The sequence below is a fragment of the Capsicum annuum genome, chromosome 2 (assembly GCF_002878395.1).
Source record: "Capsicum annuum cultivar UCD-10X-F1 chromosome 2, UCD10Xv1.1, whole genome shotgun sequence".
NCBI classification, from domain to species: Eukaryota; Viridiplantae; Streptophyta; class Magnoliopsida; order Solanales; family Solanaceae; genus Capsicum; species Capsicum annuum.
Genome location: NC_061112.1, coordinates 138,308,402 through 138,332,579, shown reverse-complemented (window position 1 = coordinate 138,332,579; position 24,178 = coordinate 138,308,402). Strand labels below are relative to the sequence as shown.

Below are 24,178 nucleotides of genomic sequence, written 5' to 3'. Positions count from 1 at the left end.
AATATGAAAAATTTAAAAATATATTTGAGATGTAGATGAGCAAAATGATACTTTTAGTATATTAAAAAGTAAGAAAAAATATATTCTTATTTGAGGTCAAATATCTAAAGCCATTTATATTTAAATTTATGACATGTAATTTTTTGATCAAAATATTTTAATGTGAGACCCGTACCATACTATTCTAGTTAAGAAAAGAAAAAACAATCCCTCCATTTAATATCACGTAATGGCTTTCACATGAATGTGTGGAAAATATAGCTCTCCAGACTGACTTGTAATGATGACCGAAAAAGAAGAAGCAAGACTTGACTTATACAGTTATACTGGAAATTTGTTCAAGTTGACCACGTCTAATGACTTAAATTTAATGACTTGGTATAATTTCACCACGTCTAGAAAGAAAGAAAAAAATAGGTGTAGTTGTGGGTGAGATTTGAATTATGTTAATTATTATATGGTGAAGTTACCAACAATATTATGGGTATGTTTGGTACGAGCGAAAATATTTTTCATCAAAAATATTTTTTTAGTAAAAATAATTTGTGTTTTACTTTTTTTATATATGTGTGTTAGTCATGCGAATAGAAAAATATTTTATAAAAGTATTTATATATATTTAATATAAAATAATGAAAAGGAATGTCGGACAAGAAAAATTTTTAAAAGCTTTTTACAAAATAAATTTTAATTTAAAGAAAATTATTTTGTCGGGAAGGGAGGGGCTAGGGCTGGGGTTAAGAAAAAGTTTCTTTTTTTTTTTTTTGGGAGGGGGGGGGGGGGGGGGAACAGGGGGGGAAAACTAGAACTTTCTTAAAAAAATTGGGGGGGGGGGGGGGGGGGGGGGGGGGGGTAAGGGGTTGGGGCAAGGGGTGCATGAGAAGATTTTATTTTGGGGGTGGAGTTGGGTTATTTTGAGATTAGTATGAATATTTTAACTTATTTTTTCTAGTTTGATTAAGAAAATCATTTTCAAGAAACTTATCTTTCTAAAAAAAATATTATTTAAAATTTTTAGTCAAACAAACCATGAGAAATGAAAAACAATATTTTCCTTCGCACCGAAGACATCTTATACTAACTGTAATTTTGATATACATTTTGTCATATATCTATCTCCTAGATTACTATTAGGGGACGAGAAAAAATTGTGTCTAGTTTGCTTCGGCCATTTATGATGACACACGTACATGATCCAAACAAAGAAGCAAACTTGACAACTAATTTCTGTGGAAAACAAACAAATTAGTACAAATTAATCAAAGTCCCAATTAACATTATCACTGGAAAAGTCACTGATCAGCGATCACTATAAATAACCACCTACATTACTAAACACTAGTAGCTCACAAAGCATAACAAAGAACAAAGAAACAAAAATGAAGTTCTTGAGTTCACCATTGGCATTAACTTGCGTCTTTTTCTTGTTCCTAACAGGAAGCTTGGCACAAGATGTTGGTTCAATTGTGACCAACGACTTGTTCAACAATATGCTAAAGAATAGGGACGATGATAGATGCCCTGCCAAGGGCTTCTACACTTACGATGCATTCATAGCTGCTGCCAATTCCTTTCCAGGTTTTGGTACTACTGGTGATGATAGTGCCCGTAAGACGGAAATAGCTGCCTTTTTTGGTCAAACTTCTCATGAAACTACTGGTAATTTGGCTCATCCCTTAACTACACTTCACCTAAGCTACTAATTTTTTTTTTTGACTCCGTTCGCGTTGTACTATTGGTTCAACATCTTTGTACATAAAATTGGATTGATCGTCAATTGTAAATATTTGTAATACATGTGTCTAGCTATCGAACTTTCTAAGAAATGGATTTACTTTGTATGCTCTACGATAATAAGTGAAATATTTGTGCTGTCGCAGGTGGTAGCCTTAGTGCAGATGGTCCATTTGCCGGAGGATATTGCTTTGTTAGGGAAGGCAACCAAATGGGTAGCGGATTTTATGGCAGAGGACCCATCCAATTGACAGGGTACGTAAGACACCGGAAAACACTATACCAATCGTCTTTCAAGTCTGACTAGTCAATTACTCTATGTTTGTTTCAATTTTGTTTCTAACTTGTCTCAACTACGGAATCTTAGATGAAAGGGAAAAAGAAAATCAATTTATAGTACCTGATGACTGATTTCGTACTGATAAAATTTTTCAGGCAATCTAACTATGATTTAGCTGGGCAAGCAATTGGACAAGACCTAGTTAACAACCCTGACTTAGTAGCCACAGATGCAACTGTGTCATTCAAAACAGCAATATGGTTCTGGATGACACCACAAGGCAACAAGCCATCATGCCATGACGTTATCACGGGGCAATGGACTCCATCGGCCGCCGATACTTCAGCAAATCGACAACCGGGCTATGGTGTCATTACCAACATAATTAACGGTGGAATTGAATGTGGCAAAGGGCAGAATCCACAGGTGGAAGATCGAATTGGGTTCTACCAAAGGTATTGTACCATATTGAATGTTGCTCCTGGGGACAACCTTGATTGCTACAACCAGAAGAACTTTGCCGAGGCCTAGGCTTTGTCACATAGAAAACAAATCAAATCATGTTATGATTTAGTCACAGTGATGACAGTATACAAGTTATGTATGAATAAAATGAATAAAGGATTCTGGATGCCCATTTAAAATAGAGAAATATAGTTTCTTATTCGTCTTCTTGGAAAGATAGACCTCATGTTACGCCGTAAAATTTCTAATTCCTTGTCACTACTATGGTGTATAAATAAATCGGCGCTTGCTAATTTGATACAATTTATAATTTGAACCAAAAAAATAAATAAATTGAACAAAACATGGTGCTTGAAACTTGATAGACGACCTGATTGCTTCAGTCGAACAACCTTCTCCCTCCCTTCCACTGATGAAACTACTCTTGTAAACTGTTTCTTATAACGGTAATTGAGTAAATTTCATTCATGGTCACTTAACTTTGTATCTATTATCCAAAAGTCATTTTTCTTTCGTTAATTTTATCCATGGTTACTTAACTTTGTATCTATTACGCAAAAGTTATTTTTCTTTTATTCATATTATTATGATATACCGAATGCAAAGACTCAAGTGGCAAGAAAAAAAATGTACGAAAAAAATAATTTTATCAACTATATATCACAATTTTAGAGGGAGAAAAATAATTTTATCAACTACATACTATAATATTAGTAGAAAAAATATTTTGCCAACACATGTCTCAACTTTAGAGGATTTTAAGAATATATAAGCATAATTTTATTTCATAAAAATATCAATCAAATTTTTTTTATGAAAATAGTCTTCATTAGGTAATCTAATCTATTAAGAAATTGATATTCTTCCATTAAATAATCCATAAGAAAAATTGGGCTGTGTATATATATATAAAAAGGATCAAGATATGAGTAATATATTATATATTCACTTAAATTAATTAAGAACTAATTAAGGTTGACACATCATTTTTTCGATAGAATTATTGTAAAATCCGGTCATAATAACTTTTTTGATGGTAGGAGTAAAGTTAAATGACCATGAATGAAATGAATGAAAGAAAAGTGATTTTTGGGTAATAGATACAAAGTTAAATGATCATGAACGAAAGAAAAATAACTTTTGAATAATAGATACAAAGTTAAGTGATAATGGATGAAATTTAATCAACGTTACTTCTAGTCTAATAGATTATATGAAAGCAAAGTCAAGAGACTATAGTAGCATCAGTCTTCTCATATCTGAGTGAAGCAACTTTAGTAATTCAACTGGTTTTACATGAGTTGAAAAATACAATAGTATATTTAGAACTTTAGCCAACCTAGAAGGTGAACCTGTCTATTCCTTCAAACTTATAGTCGTAGTTACACAAAAGGCAGTCACCTTTTCATTAAATATGAGTAAAGAATAAATACTTAAATGCAATAATTTCCCAGATTGAACATACCAGTATGGTTGGTTGGCATTCTGACGAGTTGTCGAGTAGTCATTAATAAGACACATATATCCAAATTAATCGACAGCTAATTTCTCTTTTAAAATATTCAAAAGCGTTTGTCAAGCTTCAATCTTGCACATGCTTCAGTTTCAATTTATTACTACTAAGCTTGTAGTAGTCACAATATGAGTAGTGCCAGTAGTAGAAATTCGAGGAAATCGATGAACGTATCTCTTCACCATTTTCAATTTAAATTGAAGAAAATGATTCCATTAAAATTTAGTATATTATTTTATCATTTTAAGGGAGGGAAATAATTAATTATAAGTACTAGGCAATTCTTTATTACTACAGTTTGCAGAGACAAATCAGCAACTTTAGTCATCAGGATGCAAATAAATCAATGATGACATATTTCAACTACTTGTAACAGAAACAGATCAAAAAAAGAAAATGAAATGGAATAACAAGGTAATGGGTATTCAGCTAAGTTTTCAGCTGTGGTAGCAGTTATCACTGTGGTTCTAGTTATCACAACTTTGTCCTTGTCCAGAGAGATTAGGCTGCAGGGAATTGGGAAAAAGCCTAAGTTGAACTCATTATCCAGCTGCAATTTCTTTTCAGGTAAATGGGTGTTTGATAGCCGGTCTCACACTATTTATAGCGGGTCGAATTGTTCCTTCACTTCGTTCTTGGATGATGGAATGGCTTGTCAGAATTATGGGAGAAAAGATGTCAACAATCTCTACTGGAAATGGCAACCCCATGATTGTGACCTTCCAAGGTAGTGGTATTTTCTTCTGTTTTTCTTCTATGTTAGCTCATTTGTATTCGTGGGTATTTATGATTTTGGATCGTAATTCTTGATTTTGCGCGAAAAGATTTAATGCCACGGCAATGTTGGAGAAGTTGAGGAACAAGAGGCTTGTGTACGTGGGAGATTCACTCAATAGGAATCAGTGGGTTTCAATGGTCTGCATGCTGGAGTCGTCGATTCATACTCATGTCAAACATGTTCACTTCAATGGTTCGTTGGTCACACTAAGAGCTATTGTGAGTTTCAACCATATTATTGTGTTTGCTCTTTGGTTATTGATGTTTGAAATGCAGTGGTCTTAGATCTTGTTTCCAACATTCGTGAAGGAATACAATGCTACAATTGATTTCTACTGGGCACCATTGCTGGTGGAGTCGAATTGTGACGATGCTTGGCATCATCGCATGAAAGATCGTGTATTGAGAGTAGATTCGATAGCGAAACATGCTAGATTTTGGGAAAATGCTGATGTGCTTGTGTTTAATTCTTATTTATGGTGGCGACTGGATTTGACTGTTTTGTGAGTACATATCTTCGCAACCTTAAGCCACTCGTAAGAAAATGTACTTGATTTCAAGATTTTGGGAATAAGATGTTTCATTGAATATGACAGTTAATTGTGCAATATCAGGTGGGGTTCTTTTGAAAGTGCAGATGCAAAGTATGAACAATTGGGAATGCTTCGTACCTACGAGTTGGGGCTACCGACATGGTCAGATTGGTTGGATACCCATGTCAACCGTACCAAAACAAGAGTTTTCTTTGTTAGCATTTCGCCCACGCACAGCAGGTATATTATTCACCCACGGGCGGACCCACATAGTCCGTGCCAGGTGCTTGAGCACCAATTAACCCCAATAAAAATTCTATATATTTATATAAATATACAGTAAAATTGGTTATAATGTATTGTGAAGCACATTGGGTGCTTTGGCTTTGGCGTGAAACTAAAGCACCTTGATGCCCGAAGTGGCGTGGATACAATTACTGATAGCAACACACTTTTTTTCCTTAACAGAAGTGAGTACTCACAACGTTCAAATCCTGGATCCGCCCCTGTATTCACCCCTTCTCTTTGTAATTAGTTTTTCTAATCATAGTAATAATACTTACTTAGAAAATGTATGAATTATATTATGGCAGGGGAGAGGAGTGGAGGAAGGCAGAGGTTGAGAATTGCTACAATGAAACAGAACCAATTTCCAATGCAGAGTATTGGGGATCAGAATCAGATTCAGGAATGATGAGATTGGTGGAAGCAGCCATAAAGAAACTGAATGAGAGGAGTGGTGTCAAAGCAGATTTGCTCAACATTACTCAACTTTCTGAATATAGAAAGGAGCACATCCATCCATTTACAGAAAGCATTGGGATCCTCTAACCAAAGAACAATTGGCAAATCCAACTAGTTATGCTGATTGTATACATTGGTGTCTTCCTGGAGTTGCTGATGTTTGGAATCATTTTTTGTATGTCTACCTTCTTTACTTGTGACCCATGTCAAATGAGACTAATTCTCACTGAAATAGTAAGAATGTAATTGAATTCATTGGTTGTTTTAAATTGGTGGACTTTCTATGACAAGGATAGTAGCAGCAAAATTAGCCCATAAAATCTCGATCTGTCCGATAGTTCCAAGTTTTGGCGGGTTAACGATACGTTAGTTTATTAGCTCAACATATTTTAATCATGTTATTTGGCCAATTCAAAAGTTGGTTGATTTGTAACGTAAAATTGACCTATAAGAAATTGTTAAAATATTTTTAAATTTTATATTTGATATATATTATATATGTCGTCATAATAAAGGAAAAATTTTGTCAGATACTTAAATGAATTATAAGAAAATAAAATAATTAGTAATGAAAAATTTAGTAAGGGTTGAGAGAGTTAGGCCATGACCCAGTGTTTAGTTTGTTTCCGTCCAATTAACCTTTGGGGCAGATAATTGAACCATGCATTTAATAACTTATGGTGTGTTCGGTATGAATGAAATGTTTTGCAATTTTCATCCAAAAAAATTGTAAATAATTTTTTAAGGAAAGCCAATTTCTTTTCGACGAGGAAAATTTTTTCTCCAATGAAAGTGTAAAAAGATAAGTTTCAAGTGGCATTTTATAAGATTGTGTCTTTCTCACCCTCTAACACATCTCATCTTCACATGCATCAATCCTAACCCCATCTTGACCACCCCACACCTATTCCCCATTCCACTCCTAGTATTTTTCTAGATTACGGAACTATCAGAAATGACTCATTTATGTCATCCGTTAAAAGTTAGACTCATTCATGTCATCGCCGTTATAAAATCGGTTCATCCATGCCATTATTTTTTAACGGTGATTTTTTACAAAACTGTTTTGCCACGTGACCTCTTATTAAAGGTTCACGTCATTTTTTTAATTTTTTTTTTTAGTTTGGATCCATTAAGAAGAATTCACCCAAACTCAATCTATCACTTTAACACACTTTAATATTACTATTAATTTTGACCCTAGATTTGAACATATATATAATCATTTAGTTTGCGATCATGAAATTTACATACTTGAATATTACGTTTAAAATAATATACGTTAGAATAATTAATAATTTAAAATGACAAATGAATAAATTGTGATTAAAAAATAATTTGTTTTGACTCTCGAAATTCGAACATCATCACATAATTTAGGACGAAGAGAATGTCACATACATAAAGGACCACAACTTTTAATTAGGAAGAATACCTAAAAATTCCTTCTAAATTTGGATTATAAGCTGTATAATTGAATTATTGGTAGTCTTAATTATTTCATGAATTTGGCTATTTGGTAGCCTTTATACTCTTTAACGTGGATGAGACGTAGAGCATAATTTATTTTTAGGCGTGTTAGAGTTTAAAAAAATATAAAATAAATAAAAGACCAACATCCAGGTACGTAGGGTGTTTTCAGTCCACATAGTTTTTAGTGTTGTTTGGTACCTACTCACGCAGACACTATTTATGTGTATATTAATGGATCTTTAAGGTGTATATTAAAGAATCCATCTACGCAGAAAAAAATTATGCTCTACGTCTCGTCCACGTTAAAGAGTATAAAGGCTACCAAATAGCCAAATTCACGAAATAATTAAGACTACCAATAATTCAATTATACAACTTATAATCCAAATTTAGAAGGAATTTTTAGGTATTCTTCCTAATTAAAAGTTGTGGTCCTTCATTTATGTGGTATTCTCTTCGTCCTAAATTATGTGATGATGTTCGAATTTCGAGAGTCAAAATAAATTATTTTTTAATCACAATTTATTCATTTGTCATTTTAAATTATTAATTATTCTAACCTATATTATTCTAAACATAGTATTCAAGTGTGTAAATTTCATGTTCGAAGACTAAATGATTATATATGTGTTTAAATCTAGGATCAAAATTAAGAGTAATGTTAAAGTGGGTTAAGGTGATAGGTTGAGTGTGGGTGGATTCTTCTTAATGGATCAAGACTAAAAAAGTAATCGCATGAATGAACTGGTTTTATAACCACGACGATATGAATGAGCCAAACTTTTAACGGATGACATAAATAAGCCACTTCTCATAGTTCAGTGAAACTCAATCCAACCCTTACTTTAACGTAGATGCCAAATTGACCTAGTCATGTGGCAACAAACTTCTGTCTGTCTTTAAGGTTTCATTGTAAAGAAAGAAAATTAATGGGCCGTTACGAACCTGTTTTGCCATACGTTGGGCTACTTGAGCGTATAATACTTCAACTAAAATTACATAAATACACAATTTATGTTTTTAATATTACAAAAAATTTCAATTCTCTAAATATATTATAAAAATCTCAACATATACTCAGAATGCTATGTATATATCGGCTATGTTATGTATATTATTAGGGCAAGAGAGTAAAGTTATTAAAAAAAATGGAAGAGAGTGTAATTACTTGTAAAAAGGGTGACTTTTTGACAAATTTTAGTTTCTAAATTAATTAGGGTTCCATTAATTAGCAGCCGTAGGTTGACTTGTGAATAGTGGATCTAAAACTTTCGCAAACGTACAGATCTAAAATTATTACGTAAAAGGGGAAAAGTAAGAAAAGGAAAACAAAAGAAATACTCCACGAGTCCTTTACTTGTCTAAGTAGTATACTAAAATCAATTATCCAATTTTACTTGTCTAATTATCATTTCAGTTGTTGTTTCTAAAGAGATATGTAGAGTCAAACATGATAACTAAAGATGTATAGAGGAAGTAATGAATTAATCTTTTATAAATAGGAAAGAAGAAAAAAACTTTTCATTTACACAAGGTATTGAGTCGACAGAGTCGTCATTAGCAATTTACAAAAATGTATCTACTTTAGCTTTCAATAACCCTCCTCGATCTTGCTCATGCTTCCAGTATTGTTTAGAAAACAATTACCATTTCTTTTCTTCTTTTATTGATGTAAAATTTAAAATTATTGCTCTAGATCAAAGTATTACTATAATAATACACCTAGTTTATCGTAATTTAATTTTAAAAACTCTCACAATAGCATCTAAAAGTTGAATTAGATTTTTAAATTTCAAAAATTAGAAAATGCATCAAATATTTTAGGGTGAGGAAGTTGAATAAATTGGGAATCCAAAAAAAAAAAAAAAGAAAATCAACGTGAGTTGTGGTGTAGCAATGGACAACTCCATTCTTAACCAATGTTTTTAGGTTTAAACCTCTTGATATATAAAAAAATCCTATAGGAAGCATCAAGACCAAAATAGCTCTTTTGGCGAACGTGATTCAAATTAGTCGGACTTCTAATTCGTAAAAATAAACAAATTGGGAATGATAAAGTAGGGAGTAGGGAAGTTGTTATAGGTGCAGAGACAAAAGTCACCTGGTTCCAAATCAGTCCTAAATTTTGGGTGGTTGATTGGTTGGGGTCAACATAAGCAGCCTATAATGGAATGGCTGTTTCTTTGACGGATTCACGATTCTTAAAGTTGAAACCAATCGCAAACCCAAAGCAAAAGCAGAGAAAAAATGAATGGAAGATCAGTACTGTTCTGCATTAATTTTAAAAACAAGGTAATGGGTATTCAACTACGTTTTCAGTTACTGGTTGCAGTTATCACTTTGGTTGTAGTGATTATTACGACTTTGTCCATGTCCAGAGGAATAACTGGAGCTCCAAAGTTAGTAGAGAAGAAGCTCCCGAAAAGCTCTTTATCTGGCTGCGATTTCTATTCTGGCAAATGGGTATTTGATAACCAATCTTGCCCTTTGTATAACGGGACAAATTGTTCGTTCATGGATGATGGAATGGCTTGTCAAAAGTATGGGAGAAAGAATCTTGATTATCTTTCCTGGAAATGGCGACCCAATGATTGTGACCTTCCAAGGTAACGGATTATTCTGGTTTTTTTTTTTTTTTCATTTTTCTACTACTTTTTTTGTTGTTGTTGCTGGGTATTTGATTGTAATTATTGATTTTGTAAAGATTTAATGCGACGGCGATGTTGGAGAAATTGAGGAACAAAAGGGTTGTTTATGTTGGAGATTCACTCAATAGGAATCAATGGGTTTCAATTGTGTGCATATTAGAGTCTGAAATCCCTAAGCATCTCAAATTTGTTCACTATAATGGCTCTTTGGTCACCTTTAAAGCTATTGTGAGTTTCAACAATTGCTAATTGCTACTTTCCATTGAACTTTGATTACAGTTGCTAATTAGTTTCTTGTATTTTAACATTTGTGAAGGAGTACAATGCGACTATTGATTTCTACTGGGCACCATTGTTAGTTGAATCAAATTGTGACGATCCTTCATATCATCGTGTGGTGGAGCGGATTGTGAGAGTTAATTCTATAGAGAAGCATGCCAGAATTTGGAAAGATGCTGATGTGCTTGTCTTTAATTCCTATCTATGGTGGAGATTGAACTTGAAGGTTCTGTGAGTACATCTTTGCAACTTTTGTCCATTCGTAAGAAAGCTATGGTACTTAATTTCAAGATTTTAGGCATAAGATGTTCATTGTAATTATGATAGAGATTGTGCAATTTCAGGTGGGGATCTTTTGAAAGCGCAAATGCAAAGTATGAATATTTGGGGATGTTGCGTACGTACGAGTTGGGGCTACAGACATGGGCTGATTGGTTGGATACTCATGTTAACCGTACCAAGACCCGAGTTTTCTTTGTTAGTTTGTCACCTACTCACAACAGGTATGTAGCAGTATTACTTTTTCTGGTCCCAAATATTAGTCGATTTAGCGGTATACTGGGTATTACATTTGATTCACTAGAAAAACAAGAAGTCATTATTACTACTATTTTTCTCAAGTCTGCTGTTATTGTTCAAATTAGTATAGTGATTTGGAGATGGCAAGTCCAAGAAAATAAGTATAAACAAGTTGTAGCTGATGTCAAGCTCCGTGTAGGAACAGGTCTCCTGTGATATGATATCATGTCATGAATCATGTTTTATTTCTTTGACTTTGGCTATGTACATTGTATTCATCTAGTTGGGTTTTGACTTTCACTTAGTTTATGTGTTTACTACGCATACTGAGTCATTGGAGTACTAGATGACTAAAGAAACAACCGGGACATAAAATGGCAGGGCAGAAGATTGGGGGAAGGCAAATGGTCAGAATTGCTACAATGAAACAGCGCCAATTTCCAATGTGAAGTATTGGGGATCAGAATCAGATCGAGAGATGATGAAATTGGTGGAAGTGGCCATCCAGAAATTGAATGAGAGGAGCGGTTTCAAAGTTGAGTTGCTGAATATTACTCAACTCTCTGAATATAGAAAGGAAGGTCATTCATCCATCTACAGAAAGCATTGGGATCCTCTGACTAAAGAACAATTGGCGAATCCAACTAGTTATGCAGATTGTATACATTGGTGCCTCCCTGGAGTTCCTGATATTTGGAATAGTTTTTTATATGCATACCTTCTTTACTTGTGATCCACACAGAATGACTAGTTGGTGCAAATATAGTTTTAAAAAAGTTGAATTAGTTTATACTTGAATGAACTGAATGACCACCTCTCATTCATATGCCAAAATGTATGAAAAAAGCTTATCTATACATATTTATATCAAATCAATTGTGTTTGTTGTTGTATTCTCGCTTTAAGTTGTGATTCTTATAGCTAAATGAATTGGTTTGGCATAAATATCGGATGACAATAAGTATTTTCGTTTGAATCACTTACCGGTAAACAATCTTTCAGTTGTCAAGAGTGGATGTTGAATGACCTATATACAATTCAAATCTGCTTATGCAATCCATGTTTTGCGTAGTATGTTTGTCCAATATATAGAGCACACTTGCATCAAGCCACAAAATATGATCAATTGGTACTTTTAATTGAAACACGATGCGAAAATACGATAATAATGATCAGAGGCCAACCCAGAATTTAAACTTAACGGGTGCACCTCTATATTTAAATATAGTAATTAATAGTGTCAAAGTTCGACGCACCGTTCTTTGAAAACTTGTTAATTATAGTATTTTATAAGCAAAATTTTAATATTATTGAATATCATTAATTATTAGATTTAATATGACAAAAGTGTGTTATTCACCGTATTTAAATTTAATGCACTTTAATATTTTGAACAATAATAGAAAGTTTTAAAAAAATATGAAATTCGAGAGATTTATTTGCCAGATGGTTGCAACGGGTAATGTTCGATTTAAGCCTATCTCGAACTTTAAATTGCTAATTTTTTAAATAACTCAATGATCAAAAGATTAAAGAAAATAAATATTATACTTTATAAGTTATGGAGAATATCTACCTTTTAAAGTTGGAGAGAAACTTGTATTTTGAAATAAATTAAAAAATAGGTCAATAATATCCACAATACATAAAAGAAAAAAAAATGTAAAATAAATGAATACTAAGTAGGAATTCTTTTTTAATCAAAAGATAAATATATACATTTGCACAATAATGCTGCAGACATGTAATTTGGAAAATGGAAAAAGGAAACGTTGTTGTTGGGGTTCGAATCTGAGTAATCAAGTAAAAAGAGCAACTTTCAAATGACAAACCCAATCATCTCACCAATCAAATCAGTTGTTTTAATGGGTGCACGACACATATTTAACATAACACCCTGATATATATATAAATATACGAACTATATATACAAAGTTCTTCTCAAGGCTAACGGGTGCACTAACACCCCTACACTCAATGTAGGTCCGCCTCTGGTAATGACAACAGAAAACCAGCAATGAGAATACTCCTGCAAGTAATAGTTGAAATGTGTTTCATGTTTTCAAAAAAACAAAAAAAATCTCAAAGTTTTACACCTATGCCCATTAGGACAAAGAATCAAAAACACTCCCAATTGATTAGTCCCATCCAGAAAATGTAGTCTTCCATTTGTTCTTCTGCCTAATTAACTTAGTCCAATGGGCCAATTCCAACAGGTGTTCTATTTTTTTATTTTTTTTTGGATAAATAACATAAATACCAACCCTTTTGAAACTAATTACACTTTCTCTCACTTTTAAAATTACTTTACTCTCTTCCTATTAATATACATAACATAACCGACATATACATATCATTCTGTGTATATCTTGAAATTTTTGTAATATGTTAAGGGAGTTAAGATTTTTTATAATATTGAAATCATAAATAGTGTATTTGTGTAATTTTTAGTTATTTTTGTGCGCTGAGTTAGTGGAATGTTATTTACTAAAGGAAAAACTACATGGAGTAACATACCTAAGATTTAAATTATAAAAAATTAGCAACACTTTAATGAAATTATCTTATGTAGCAAACTTAGCATTATTTTAAGTGTGATCCCCCACTTTGTGCGTCTCTGAAAAATTATCGTATTTAACATGCGGATTTCACATCAATTGCAGACTAATCTTTCTCTTTCCTATTAACTTTACCTTTTCTATTTCTCTTTCTTCCCAATCTCTCTCTTTCTTTGTAACTTTACCTTTTCTCTTTCTCTTTTTTCTTTCAAATCTCTCAAATTTCACTTTCAAATTTTTTTTTCCTCACATTTTTCTCATATTTTTTATAAGGATTGTGATCCACAAAATCAGGTAACTATTAAATTCAGTTATTGCATGTTATCTATTTAACAATTTTTTTTTTATATATATTTTGTACTATAAATCATTATCAAGATCGTTTTTGAGTTGATATAGTTGAAAACATTGAATTTTGGATGAGAATTGAAATTGAATTTTGTTTTGTTGCAATTAATGGAGGATAATCAGAGTTGAATGGATATTATAGATGATTTTGGGTTGATTTATTGTTGATAGCTTTTTTTCAATTGTTTTTCAGTGAATTTTTTTTTTTTTTTATGAGTTGATATAGTTGAAAAAATTGATTTTGGATGAGAATTGAAACTGAATTTTGTTTTGTTGCAATTAATGAAGGATAATCGGAGTTGAATGAATATTGTAGATGATTTTGGGTTGATTTGTTGTTGAAGAAGACATGGAAGAAGAGGTATTTTTTTGTATAAGTATTTTTACTTACTGTTATATATTTAGGGATTTCAGTAAAGTTGTTATCAATTTTGGGTAATATGTAGTTTTTTTGTAAAGCTAATATATATTTACTGATTAACTGATATGTATTTAGGGATTTCAGTAAAGCTGATTTGTGAAGATGATAGGATAAATATACATTTTGGGTTAACATATTTTTATTTGTATTTTTTTATAAAACTGCTATGTTTAGTTGTATTTGTATGTTAAATGAATTTGCTAAGTTGGATGTTTGAAATTTATTATACTTGATATTTATTTTCAGTATATTAGAATGTTGAAATATACAAATACATTCGTGGTTATGGACGTATTTGTATCTGTTGAAATACAAATATATTTTTAAATAATTTTTTAATACAATATATGTAGATTTGCCATATATACAAATGACTGACTAAATATACATTTAAGGTATATGATGTAGTTTGTATGTTTTATAGATACATATGCACTTTTATTTGTATTTTTGTTAGGTTCAAAATACATTTTAAGGTATAGAAAAACATTTGTATTTTGATACATACATATCAAATTTCATATGTATTTTGCTTTAGTGATGGTTTTGTGTTTTTGCTTTGTTCAAATATACATATGCATATTTATATGTATTTTTTGATGTGTTGATTGTGTTTTATCATTTTTAACAGTTTAATAAGGTGCAATTTTACTTTGTATAGGTACCGCGTGATGAAATATTTATTGTAAGAAATTTCCTAGTTCGCACCACATATGTGCTGCTACAGTGATAATGATATTGAGAAAAATTTACAATTTATATTGGTGTGAAATATTGATGTGTTATTTGTAGAGGATTTGTAAGTTTGTACAAAATATATTTTAATTATTATTCAATGATTTTTGTAGGGATTGTGGTTTGTATATGGTTACATACGCAGAGTTCCTTTCGTATGGTCAAGGCATTCCTTCAGTTGAGTTCAATCCCAACGTATTTCGTACAAGATATGCTTCACTATTGTGAAATTACATCATGAGGAAAAAAGAAGAAAAAGCTCAAAGTGACGACGAAGCGTCATTGAGGCCTGTTAGAAAAAGTAAGATAACTAGTGTCACAGAAGTATTAGAAATCTGATGGTTGATGGTTTTATTACATTGTATAATTGACAAGATTTAACTTGATATTGATATTAATTGTAGAAACTTATTTTATGTTTTGAAGTGAATCAAACTTACTTATATTTGAAGTGAATGAAAGTAATTCACTTTAGTCTTTTATGTTGAATATGTTTTCAATAATTTTGTAGTCTATGTTTTATTTCATTGTTCAATTTTTTTTGTTACAGTGAGATTTAGCTTCAAAATACATATATAGTGTTTAGATTTTGCAATATATATATATATATATATATATATGCCGTATTCATATTAACTTAAAAATACATATGCAATTAATATCATGTGTAATTTACTCTTGGTTCATTTTCTTTCAAATATATATGAAGTGAATTAACGTTACTAATTTTGAACTGAATGAAAGTAATTCATTTTAAGTGTTCAGTTGTATTTGTTACAATGTGATTTAACTTCAAAATACATATGCAGTGTTCAGATTTTGCAATATATACATATGCAGTATTCAGATTTAACTTAAAAATACATATGCATTTTAATCTTTGTTCATTTACTTTCAAAATACATATGAAGTGAATCAAACTTACTAATTTTGAAGTGAATGAAAGTAATCCATTTTAGTCTTTTATATTTGATATGTTTTCAATAATTTTGTACTTTGTATTTTATTTCAGTGTTCATTTTTTTTTTTTTTTTTTACAGTGAGATTTAACTTAGAAATCAAATATGTTTATATTTTGCAATATATACATATGCATTATTCAGATTTAACTTTGTTCATTTACTTTCAAATACTTTCATATTACAAATACGTATAAGTGATCATATTTGAAAAACATCTCAGTTATCAAATACATATATCCTAAAACATAGTATTTTTCAAATAAAAAGAATATGTATTTTTCTATCAAATTTAGTAGTACATAACTGTATTACTAATTGTTATTTATAACGCATTATAGTAAATGATCGATAAAGATCTTAAAACTCACAAATGAGTTCATTATTATGAAAAGTGCAAAAGAAATTATAAAGAAAGAATACGGAAGAACAAATATATCATTTAGGATATTTTCCACATGAACGCCTATTGTTACGCTTAGACTCATAACCACTGCATGAGTTGATGTTCTTTTTTTCAAATATATCTCTGCTCAATTTTAACACCTTCAGCAGATGTATTTAACACTTGAAGCAAATTATTTTGGACGTCACTTCTTTCAACAACACATACATTATGTATTTGTATTTGCCTGCATTACCAGTGATTTGATATTCCACTTGAATACGCCTGCTGCTCAAATCCACATTTATGTGAGATGCCAAAAGATTGTTTAGTTCATTGAATAATGCCGTCGTGCTTAACAATATTGCATTAGTGACGTACTCTTCATAGTTTTTTTCATATGTCCACCTTCCAGAGTGCTTCACGAGAACTGATATACTTCCCATTGCTAACTTATTTCACCTAAAATACAAAAATATACACATTTGTAAGTTGTCAATAGTTACAACCTACACTTACACAACAAAAACTCAAACAAAATTCTACAGTTATAAATGTAGAATTACGAAACAACTACTCCCGAAAATACAATTAGAAAACATACAACTACAGACAAAATACAATCAAATACAGTCAAAGCCAACAACTACTCCCAAAAATTCTACAGCCAATAACTATTCCCGAAAATATAATTTCGAAATATTTGTTAAACTTAAAATACAAACACAGAAAAATTTTCCAGACAAAATTGAACACAACCAAATTATCTATAAATAAACTTTTCACATATACAGATATACTATAAATTTCGAGAATCAAAACTCCAAAAAAATAAATTTTGATCAGCTTGAAAAACTGATTTCGATCACTATTTTGTTTTACTGGATCAATTTACTGTAGCATTAACTTTACTCGAAATTTATCTACAAAATATTCAAAAAAAAATTAATGACGTCGTGAAAAATTTGAACGAAGCAGCAGTAATGGATCACTAAAAAAATTTCTAACCAAATAATTGTAACGGTGCGAATTTTTTTTAGAAAATATTCCATTTTTTCAATTTCATAAAACCTTATGAAATTGATATGGGAAAAAATATTGTGAATTTACAATCGATCGTTGAATTCGAACAAATTATCTAGAAGAAGGTACAGTTGATCGTTGAATTCGAAGAAACTGATCGTTCAAAATGATCGTTGAATTTGAAGAAATTGAACAAAAGAAGATACACTTTAATTGGATGGTTCAATTAGAAGAAATTGAACAAAAAAAGATTCAATTGATTTTGATTTTGATTTTTGTTTTGCCTGAACACGTTTTTTGAAACTAAAAATTGAATTTGATTGTTGTTGGTAACAAATAACGAAAATCACGTGATTTATTAGGTTTTAATGGGAAAGGAATCTGCACATTTAATTTAAGGTAATTTTACCATATTTACCTCAACTAATTTCAATTAATTAAGGACAGTAAAACCATTTGTATTGGTATTTTTATTGCAACAATTTGTTAAAATACAAAATACAGTGTTGCTATGAATCTCATAATTTAGGTCTTAAGTATGGTATTTGTGAATTTTGCCGTACCTCATTAAGGGTAAAATATCAAGTTTAAAGTTAAATTACTTTATTATTGGGCAAGGATTTCAAGAATGCTAGGAGACCTCGTAGGACTAGTTGTAATATGGATAGATAAAAGCAAGGATGAGAGAAGGAGTTTCGCCAGATGGTTTAGCGAGGAGAGTCCCTTCAGAAAATTCAAATGACATGAAAGAAAAGTAACTGCCATTCACGTACTTCTCTGTCATAATTTACAAAGGAGCAAGGGATCGCTGCTAAAAGTTCTGAATTCAGTACCCACATTATGAGACAAAATGGAGACCATATTGAACGTGCAGTTTCTTTCAAAATTATTAAAAGAAATTGAAGTTTAATGCATGTGGCATATAAGAGTTTGTACAGATAAAAGGTATTATAGATTTCTAGATCTTCTCCTCGGAGAAATTGCCTATGAAGCAAATAAATGTACGTCAACGAGTGTCATTGACATAGCCAAGCATGGATAAAAGAATAAATGCATATTCTTGGGCAACATGAGTTGTTCTTATATTATGTCACTGAAGTCTGAAACAAAAACTTATTAGCCTGTTACAAAAGTGATTTGTAGTTCCTGAAAAGGGCTAAGGAACTCAAGAAAAGTATGTATTACACATCCCAGATCTAAAGGAGGGAGAGGCATTTATAATCCGCCATACTACTGGGGGAGAGCTTCGATGACCTTAAGTTATATGTGTATCCTCTAGAACCATATACATCAAGCTTCGAACTTTGAGGAGCTGCATTGATGGAAACAAAAAACAAAGCTGTGAATATAAATTTTGATGAGAACTAATAAATCAGTCCACCCAAGATGCACCAACCACCTCTGAGCTAAGGAACTCAAGAAAAGTATGTATTTCTTACACATCCCTGATCTAAAGAAGGGAGAGGCATTTATAATCCGCGAAATTACTGGGGGAGAGTTTCAATGACCTTAAGTTATATGTGATCTCTAGAACCATATACATCACCTTAGAACTTTGAGGAGTTGCATTGATAGAAACAAAAAACAAATCTGTTAATATAAATTTACATGAGAACTTATAAATCAGTCCACCCAAGATGCACCAACCACCTTCACCCACCCTGATCTAAAGGAGAGAGAGACATTTATATTTGAGTGGTTGGTCGAGGATACTTTTCTTTCAGGCAAATTCCTCACTTCCCAGATCATTCATAGGCTAGGACTCTGCAATACAGAATCTTTAACAGTTTCTTCCTCTTTCTTTACTTATACATCCTGTTATCCTTGATCACAAATTTTGTGTGGAAAGGGCAAAGTAATAGATGTCAAAAATGATGCTCTACGGGCAGTGGAGGTAGAGGTGGTCTGCTTCTTCTATATCTCGACAAGGCCAAGATTCCTCTTTTTGTGGAGATTGACTTGTGTGCGGTACACATTGTTCACAGCAGTCCAACAAAACAGACCATGCCCGAGCCCACAACACCCTCCACCCCCGAGCCCAGGATATCCCCCCACACCCGTCGCAAGCTCGGGACCCCACCCCCACCCACCCCAGGCTCGAGACCACGCCCCAGGCTCGACACCCCCCACCCCCACCGTCCCAGGCTCCGCCCGAGCCCGGAACACCCTCCCCCCTTCCGTCCTAGGCTCCGCCTGAGCCTAGAATACCCTCCCCCTACCCCTCTCCCCAGTCCCAAGTTCCACCTGAGCCCGGAACACCCCCCTCCCCACGGGTCCCAGGCTCTGTCCGAGCATGGAACACCCCCTCGCCCCCAGTCCCAAGCTCCGCTTGAGCCCGGTAACCCTCCTCCTCCCCCGTCCCAGGCTCCGCCCGGAACCTCCAAAATTTGATACTCCTAAATTACAACTCTCGTTAGAAAGTGTAAGCGGTCGCTATCAAATATAGAACCCAACTGGGTTGGGTGTCGAATTCCACAGGGAATACTGTGTTCATTAAGTATTATGGTTGTTATTAGACTGTTGATCGAATGTTCCAGAATAAAGGGGGGTTTTGATTTATCAATTGTATTCAAATGATTGTCACAGAAAGTAATCCAACTTAGGTTGTATTGTAAAGAGTAATTTAGTAAGAGTAGTCAAACTAGAGTTATGGTTACCAAGATGCTTAAGCAGCTAAGGTTGTGAACTATTTTGAATTCCCAATGAACAATTCTTATTGCAAGAGTAATTGAATTCTATGGTTTACTCATTAGTTTCTCAACCTAAATAAGTAGTTTATCCCTTAATTCTTTCAAACCTAAGGAACAAGTTATTAATTCAACTATATTCTCACATGGGTTGATCCAATTAAGGCATCTACTTTCTATCCAAAAGTTAAAGCCTTTGGATCTGTGTAATCCCTTTCTTTTCCCAAAAAACACTTTTCTATTCGAACAAGTGATGTTCTTGGGCTCACTTTTCAAGTTTGCAACCAAGAAAAGTCATTAAAATGAAGAAGGGTTTATGCAATATGAATTAATCATTGGAATCTACTAATTCACAACTCCAATCAACTATTCACATCAAAGCTCCCATAACCCTAGTTATCGGAGTTTAGCCACACATCTCAACCACAACAAGAGAAAGTCATTCATAAATTAATTCAGAATTTACTTACACAAATCATAATTATTGTTCTTCAATCTTTAATGGGGAAAATGATAATGGAATCTAGCTGAAGGAAAAGACTCAGAAAATTAGCAGAAAAAGACTTCTGACGGTCAAAATGGTGGACCGTCAGTCTTGCGATGGACCACCAGTTCAACCGTCAATGTTAAACAGAACAAGGCATCCTTAAACACTCAGCGACAGCCAATGTGGTGGACCGTCAGACTTGCGACGGACCACCACTTTGGCCGTCAGGGCTATCCAGAATTTGACTCTCAAAGACCATCAGCGACGACCCAAGTGGTGGACCACCAATCTTGCGATGGACCACCACTTTGGCTGTCAGAGCAAATCAGAACCAGCCTCTCCAGGATCATCAGCGACGACCCATATGGTGGACCGCCAGTCTTGCGACGGCCCACCACTTTGGCCGTCAGTGCCAAGCAGAACTAAGCTTTCAAGGACCATCAGCGACGGCTAATTTGGTGAACCGTCAGACTTTCGATGGACCACCACTTTGGCCGTCACTTTGAACGCGGATTTTATAATTTTGAATTTTAAATCCTTTTTACCTGGGAACATATAAATACCCAGTTTTAGGTTTTATTAGGTATCTTTTATCCATCTTTATCTTAGATTAGGGTTTTCCATTCTGAAAATACATTGTTACACAGTTTTTTTCTCTAAGACTCATTGGAGATTTGTGGATCTAGATTCCGTTATCATATTTTCTATTGAAGATTGAAGAACAACAATTGTGAATTTTGTAAGTAAACTTTGAATTAATTTATGAATAACACAATGGTTTTTTCTCTTTCTTGGGTAGAAATGTGTAGCTAAGCTCCCATAACGAGGGTTATGGGAGGCTTGATGTGAAAAATTGATTTTGCGTTGTGAATCTAGTAGATTCCCATGAGTAATTGATATTGCATAAACTCCTCTTCACTTTAATGACTTTTCTTGGTTGCAAACTTGAAAAGTAAGCCCAAGAACAACACTTGTTCAAATAGAAAAGTGCTTGTTGGGAAAAGAAAAAGTTTACATAAATCTAAAAGCTTTAACCTTTGGATAGAGGATAGATGCCTTAACCGGATCAACCCATGTGAGATTATAGTTGAAACTAATACTATGTTCCTTAAGTTTGAAAGAATTAAGGGATAAGTTACTCATTTAGGTTGAGAAACTAATGGGTAATCCAAAAAATTCAATTACTCTTGCAATAAGAATTGTTCATTGGGAATCCAAAATAGTTCACAACCCTAGCTGCTTAAGCATCTTCGTTACCATAACTCTAGTTTGACTTCTCTTATTGAATTACTATTAGCAATATAACCTACAGTTGAATTACTTTCTGTGACAAACATTTGAATATAATTGATAACTCAAAATCCCCCTCTATTCTGGAACCTTTGATCAACAGTCTAGTAATAACCACAATACTTAGTGAACACAGTATTCCCGGTGGGATTCGACACCCAACCCAGTTGGGTTCTGAATGACGACGAAGAAGGAATGAATGGAGTAGCTGCAATTGGAGATATCATTCCTCCACCTCTAGCACCTGGAGCTAAATTTAATATTACCAGTACGATGATTCAACTCCTTCACCTTAAGGGGTTGTTCTATGGTCTTCCCGAAGATGATCCAAACATGCATTTGGTGAACTTTGTCACCATTTGCAAGTCTTTTGACAATCCAGGAGTGGGTTAGGATGCTATCCGCCTGCGTTTGTTTCTGTTGTCACTGTCTGGGAAGGCGACACTATGGCTAAATAAACTGACTCCCGACTCTATAACCAACTGGAGACAGCTGAAAGAGGGTTTCCTAGAAAGGTTCTTTCCACCCCCTAGGAGGGTACAGTTGAGGGATGAAATCAGTAACTTCCGACAGCTTCCCACTGAAGCTCTTCAAGAGACCTGGGGGAGGTTTAAAAAGAAACTGATGCAATGGCCGAACCATAACATGACGCATATTCATTTGATGAAGACTCTTTATCGGGTTTTGAACTCTATTACGAAGCCAGTTGTGGATAATGCTGCAGGAGGGTGGTTTATTGACCTTACTTTTACAGAGGCTTCGGAGATGCTTGATCAAATGACCAAACAAAGTAGAGGTTGGCATACCAGGGATTCTGTGGTAGCAAGCCCTACTGTGTCTAGTAGTATGACTGCAGAGCAACGCAAAAGGAGAAAGAACGTGACCAGGACATGCATACTTGAAGACACAGATGGATTTGCTGACTAAGCATCTATTGTCTGGAAAAACGGAGAAGGTGAAAGCTGTTGTATCCCAAGGAAGAGCTGACTCTAATTCAGAAGAAGAGGTGAATTATTTAAATAATCAGGGGGGTTTTCGAGGCAATAACCAAGGAAATCAAGGCGGAACTATTACGACAAAGCTGGTTACAAGGATAGAGACCAAGGGAACTGGAAGAGCAAGAATGATAGGAGTGGACTATATGTACCTCCTCAAAGCAGAGATAATGCGGCAACTAGCTTTGGCAAGATGTCCATGGAGGACATGATGGAGAAATTATTGAAGGGAGTTGAGGCTACCAACTCTAGGGTGACTACTATGAAGAGTGATTTGTCTTCCATGAGTCAGTTGGTAAACTCAGACTCTACTTCTATCAAATAGTTGGAGCAGCAAATGAGCCAACTCTCAGTAGCATTTAATCAGAGGAAGAGCAAAACTTTGCCAAGTGATACAGTTCAAAACCCTCGAAATGATGGCTCTTGCATGGAAATTATCACATAGAATGGTAAGGTATTACCAGGCCTGTCTGTGGGCAAAGCTGTGATTGAAGAGGATATTGAGCATGGAGAAAGTTATCCAGTGGAGTCTGAGAAACTGGATGAGGTTATTGATAATACATCATCCAACCATCAGCAGGTTGATGAGTTGGAGAAGAGCAAGGGAAAGGGGGCTGAAGTGGTGGTTACTACGCTTCCGAAACCACCGCCTCCATTACCCCATCGGTTGAAGAAGAAGGCTGACGACACAAAGTTTGGCAAGTTTATAGCCATGCTTAAGCAGTTGACAACCAATTTGCCATTGGTGGAGGCATTGGAGCAAATGCTCGGGTATGCAAAGTTTATGAAAGACCTTGTAACGAAGAAGCGGACAGTTAGTTATGAGACGGTGGACAATCTCCATCATTGTGGTGCTATTTCCACAAGGTCGTTGGTGTAGAAGAAGGTATACCCGGGAGCATTTACCATCCCATGTACTAGGCCTCTTGATTTCGCAAAAGCTCTATGTGATTTGGGAGCTAGTATAAACTTGATGCCACTTGTTGTGTATAAGAAATTGGGTTTGGGGGATCCTACTCCCACAAACATGAGATTAGTTATGGCGGACAGATCTGTGAAGCGGCCCGTGGGGATTCTATATAATGTATTAGTTAAGGTGGCCAGTTTTATATTTCTAACTGATTTTGTCATTCTTGATTGAGAGGTGGATTTCGAGGTGCCCATAATCTTAGTTAGACCTTTCCTCACAACCGGAAGTGTACTTATTAATTTGAGGGCAAATGAGCTACTATTCAGGCTGAATGATGAAATAGTTTGATTCGATGTATGTCAGTCCATGAAACAGCATAAAGATATGAGCGTATTTTCTATTGTAGACGTTTATT

At 33.7% G+C, this 24,178-nt stretch overlaps 2 protein-coding genes, 1 long non-coding RNA gene and 1 pseudogene across 4 annotated transcripts; all 4 read left to right on the top strand.

The window, feature by feature from the left end:
• The first annotated feature begins 1,105 nt into the window (after window positions 1-1,105).
• LOC107859803 (acidic 27 kDa endochitinase) lies at window positions 1,106-2,694 on the top strand. The gene is made up of 3 exons (XM_016704913.2): window positions 1,106-1,659; window positions 1,881-1,989; window positions 2,170-2,694. Exons 1-3 carry the CDS (start codon window positions 1,380-1,382, stop codon window positions 2,543-2,545), a joined length of 765 nt encoding a protein of 254 aa, XP_016560399.2. The 5' UTR covers window positions 1,106-1,379; the 3' UTR covers window positions 2,546-2,694.
• A 648-nt stretch (window positions 2,695-3,342) lies between these two features.
• Window positions 3,343-6,366, top strand: LOC107861295 (annotated as a pseudogene).
• A 2,708-nt stretch (window positions 6,367-9,074) lies between these two features.
• Window positions 9,075-11,856, top strand: LOC107859804 (protein trichome birefringence-like 34). 2 transcript variants are annotated; one of them, XM_016704915.2, is made up of 6 exons: window positions 9,076-9,811; window positions 9,898-10,125; window positions 10,224-10,395; window positions 10,484-10,677; window positions 10,791-10,949; window positions 11,347-11,856. In XM_016704915.2, the coding sequence occupies exons 1-6, from the start codon at window positions 9,771-9,773 to the stop codon at window positions 11,696-11,698; spliced, it is 1,146 nt and encodes a 381-aa protein (XP_016560401.2). In that variant the 5' UTR covers window positions 9,076-9,770; the 3' UTR covers window positions 11,699-11,856. The 2 variants fall into 2 exon arrangements, with proteins under 2 accessions (XP_016560400.2, XP_016560401.2); XM_016704914.2 differs by having other exon boundaries at window positions 9,075-10,125.
• Window positions 11,857-13,685: 1,829 nt separating this feature from the next.
• LOC124896051 lies at window positions 13,686-15,516 on the top strand. Its single transcript, XR_007052441.1, has 3 exons — window positions 13,686-13,817; window positions 14,160-14,232; window positions 15,141-15,516. It is a non-coding gene; the product is annotated as an uncharacterized LOC124896051 (long non-coding RNA).
• The last annotated feature ends 8,662 nt before the right edge of the window (window positions 15,517-24,178 follow it).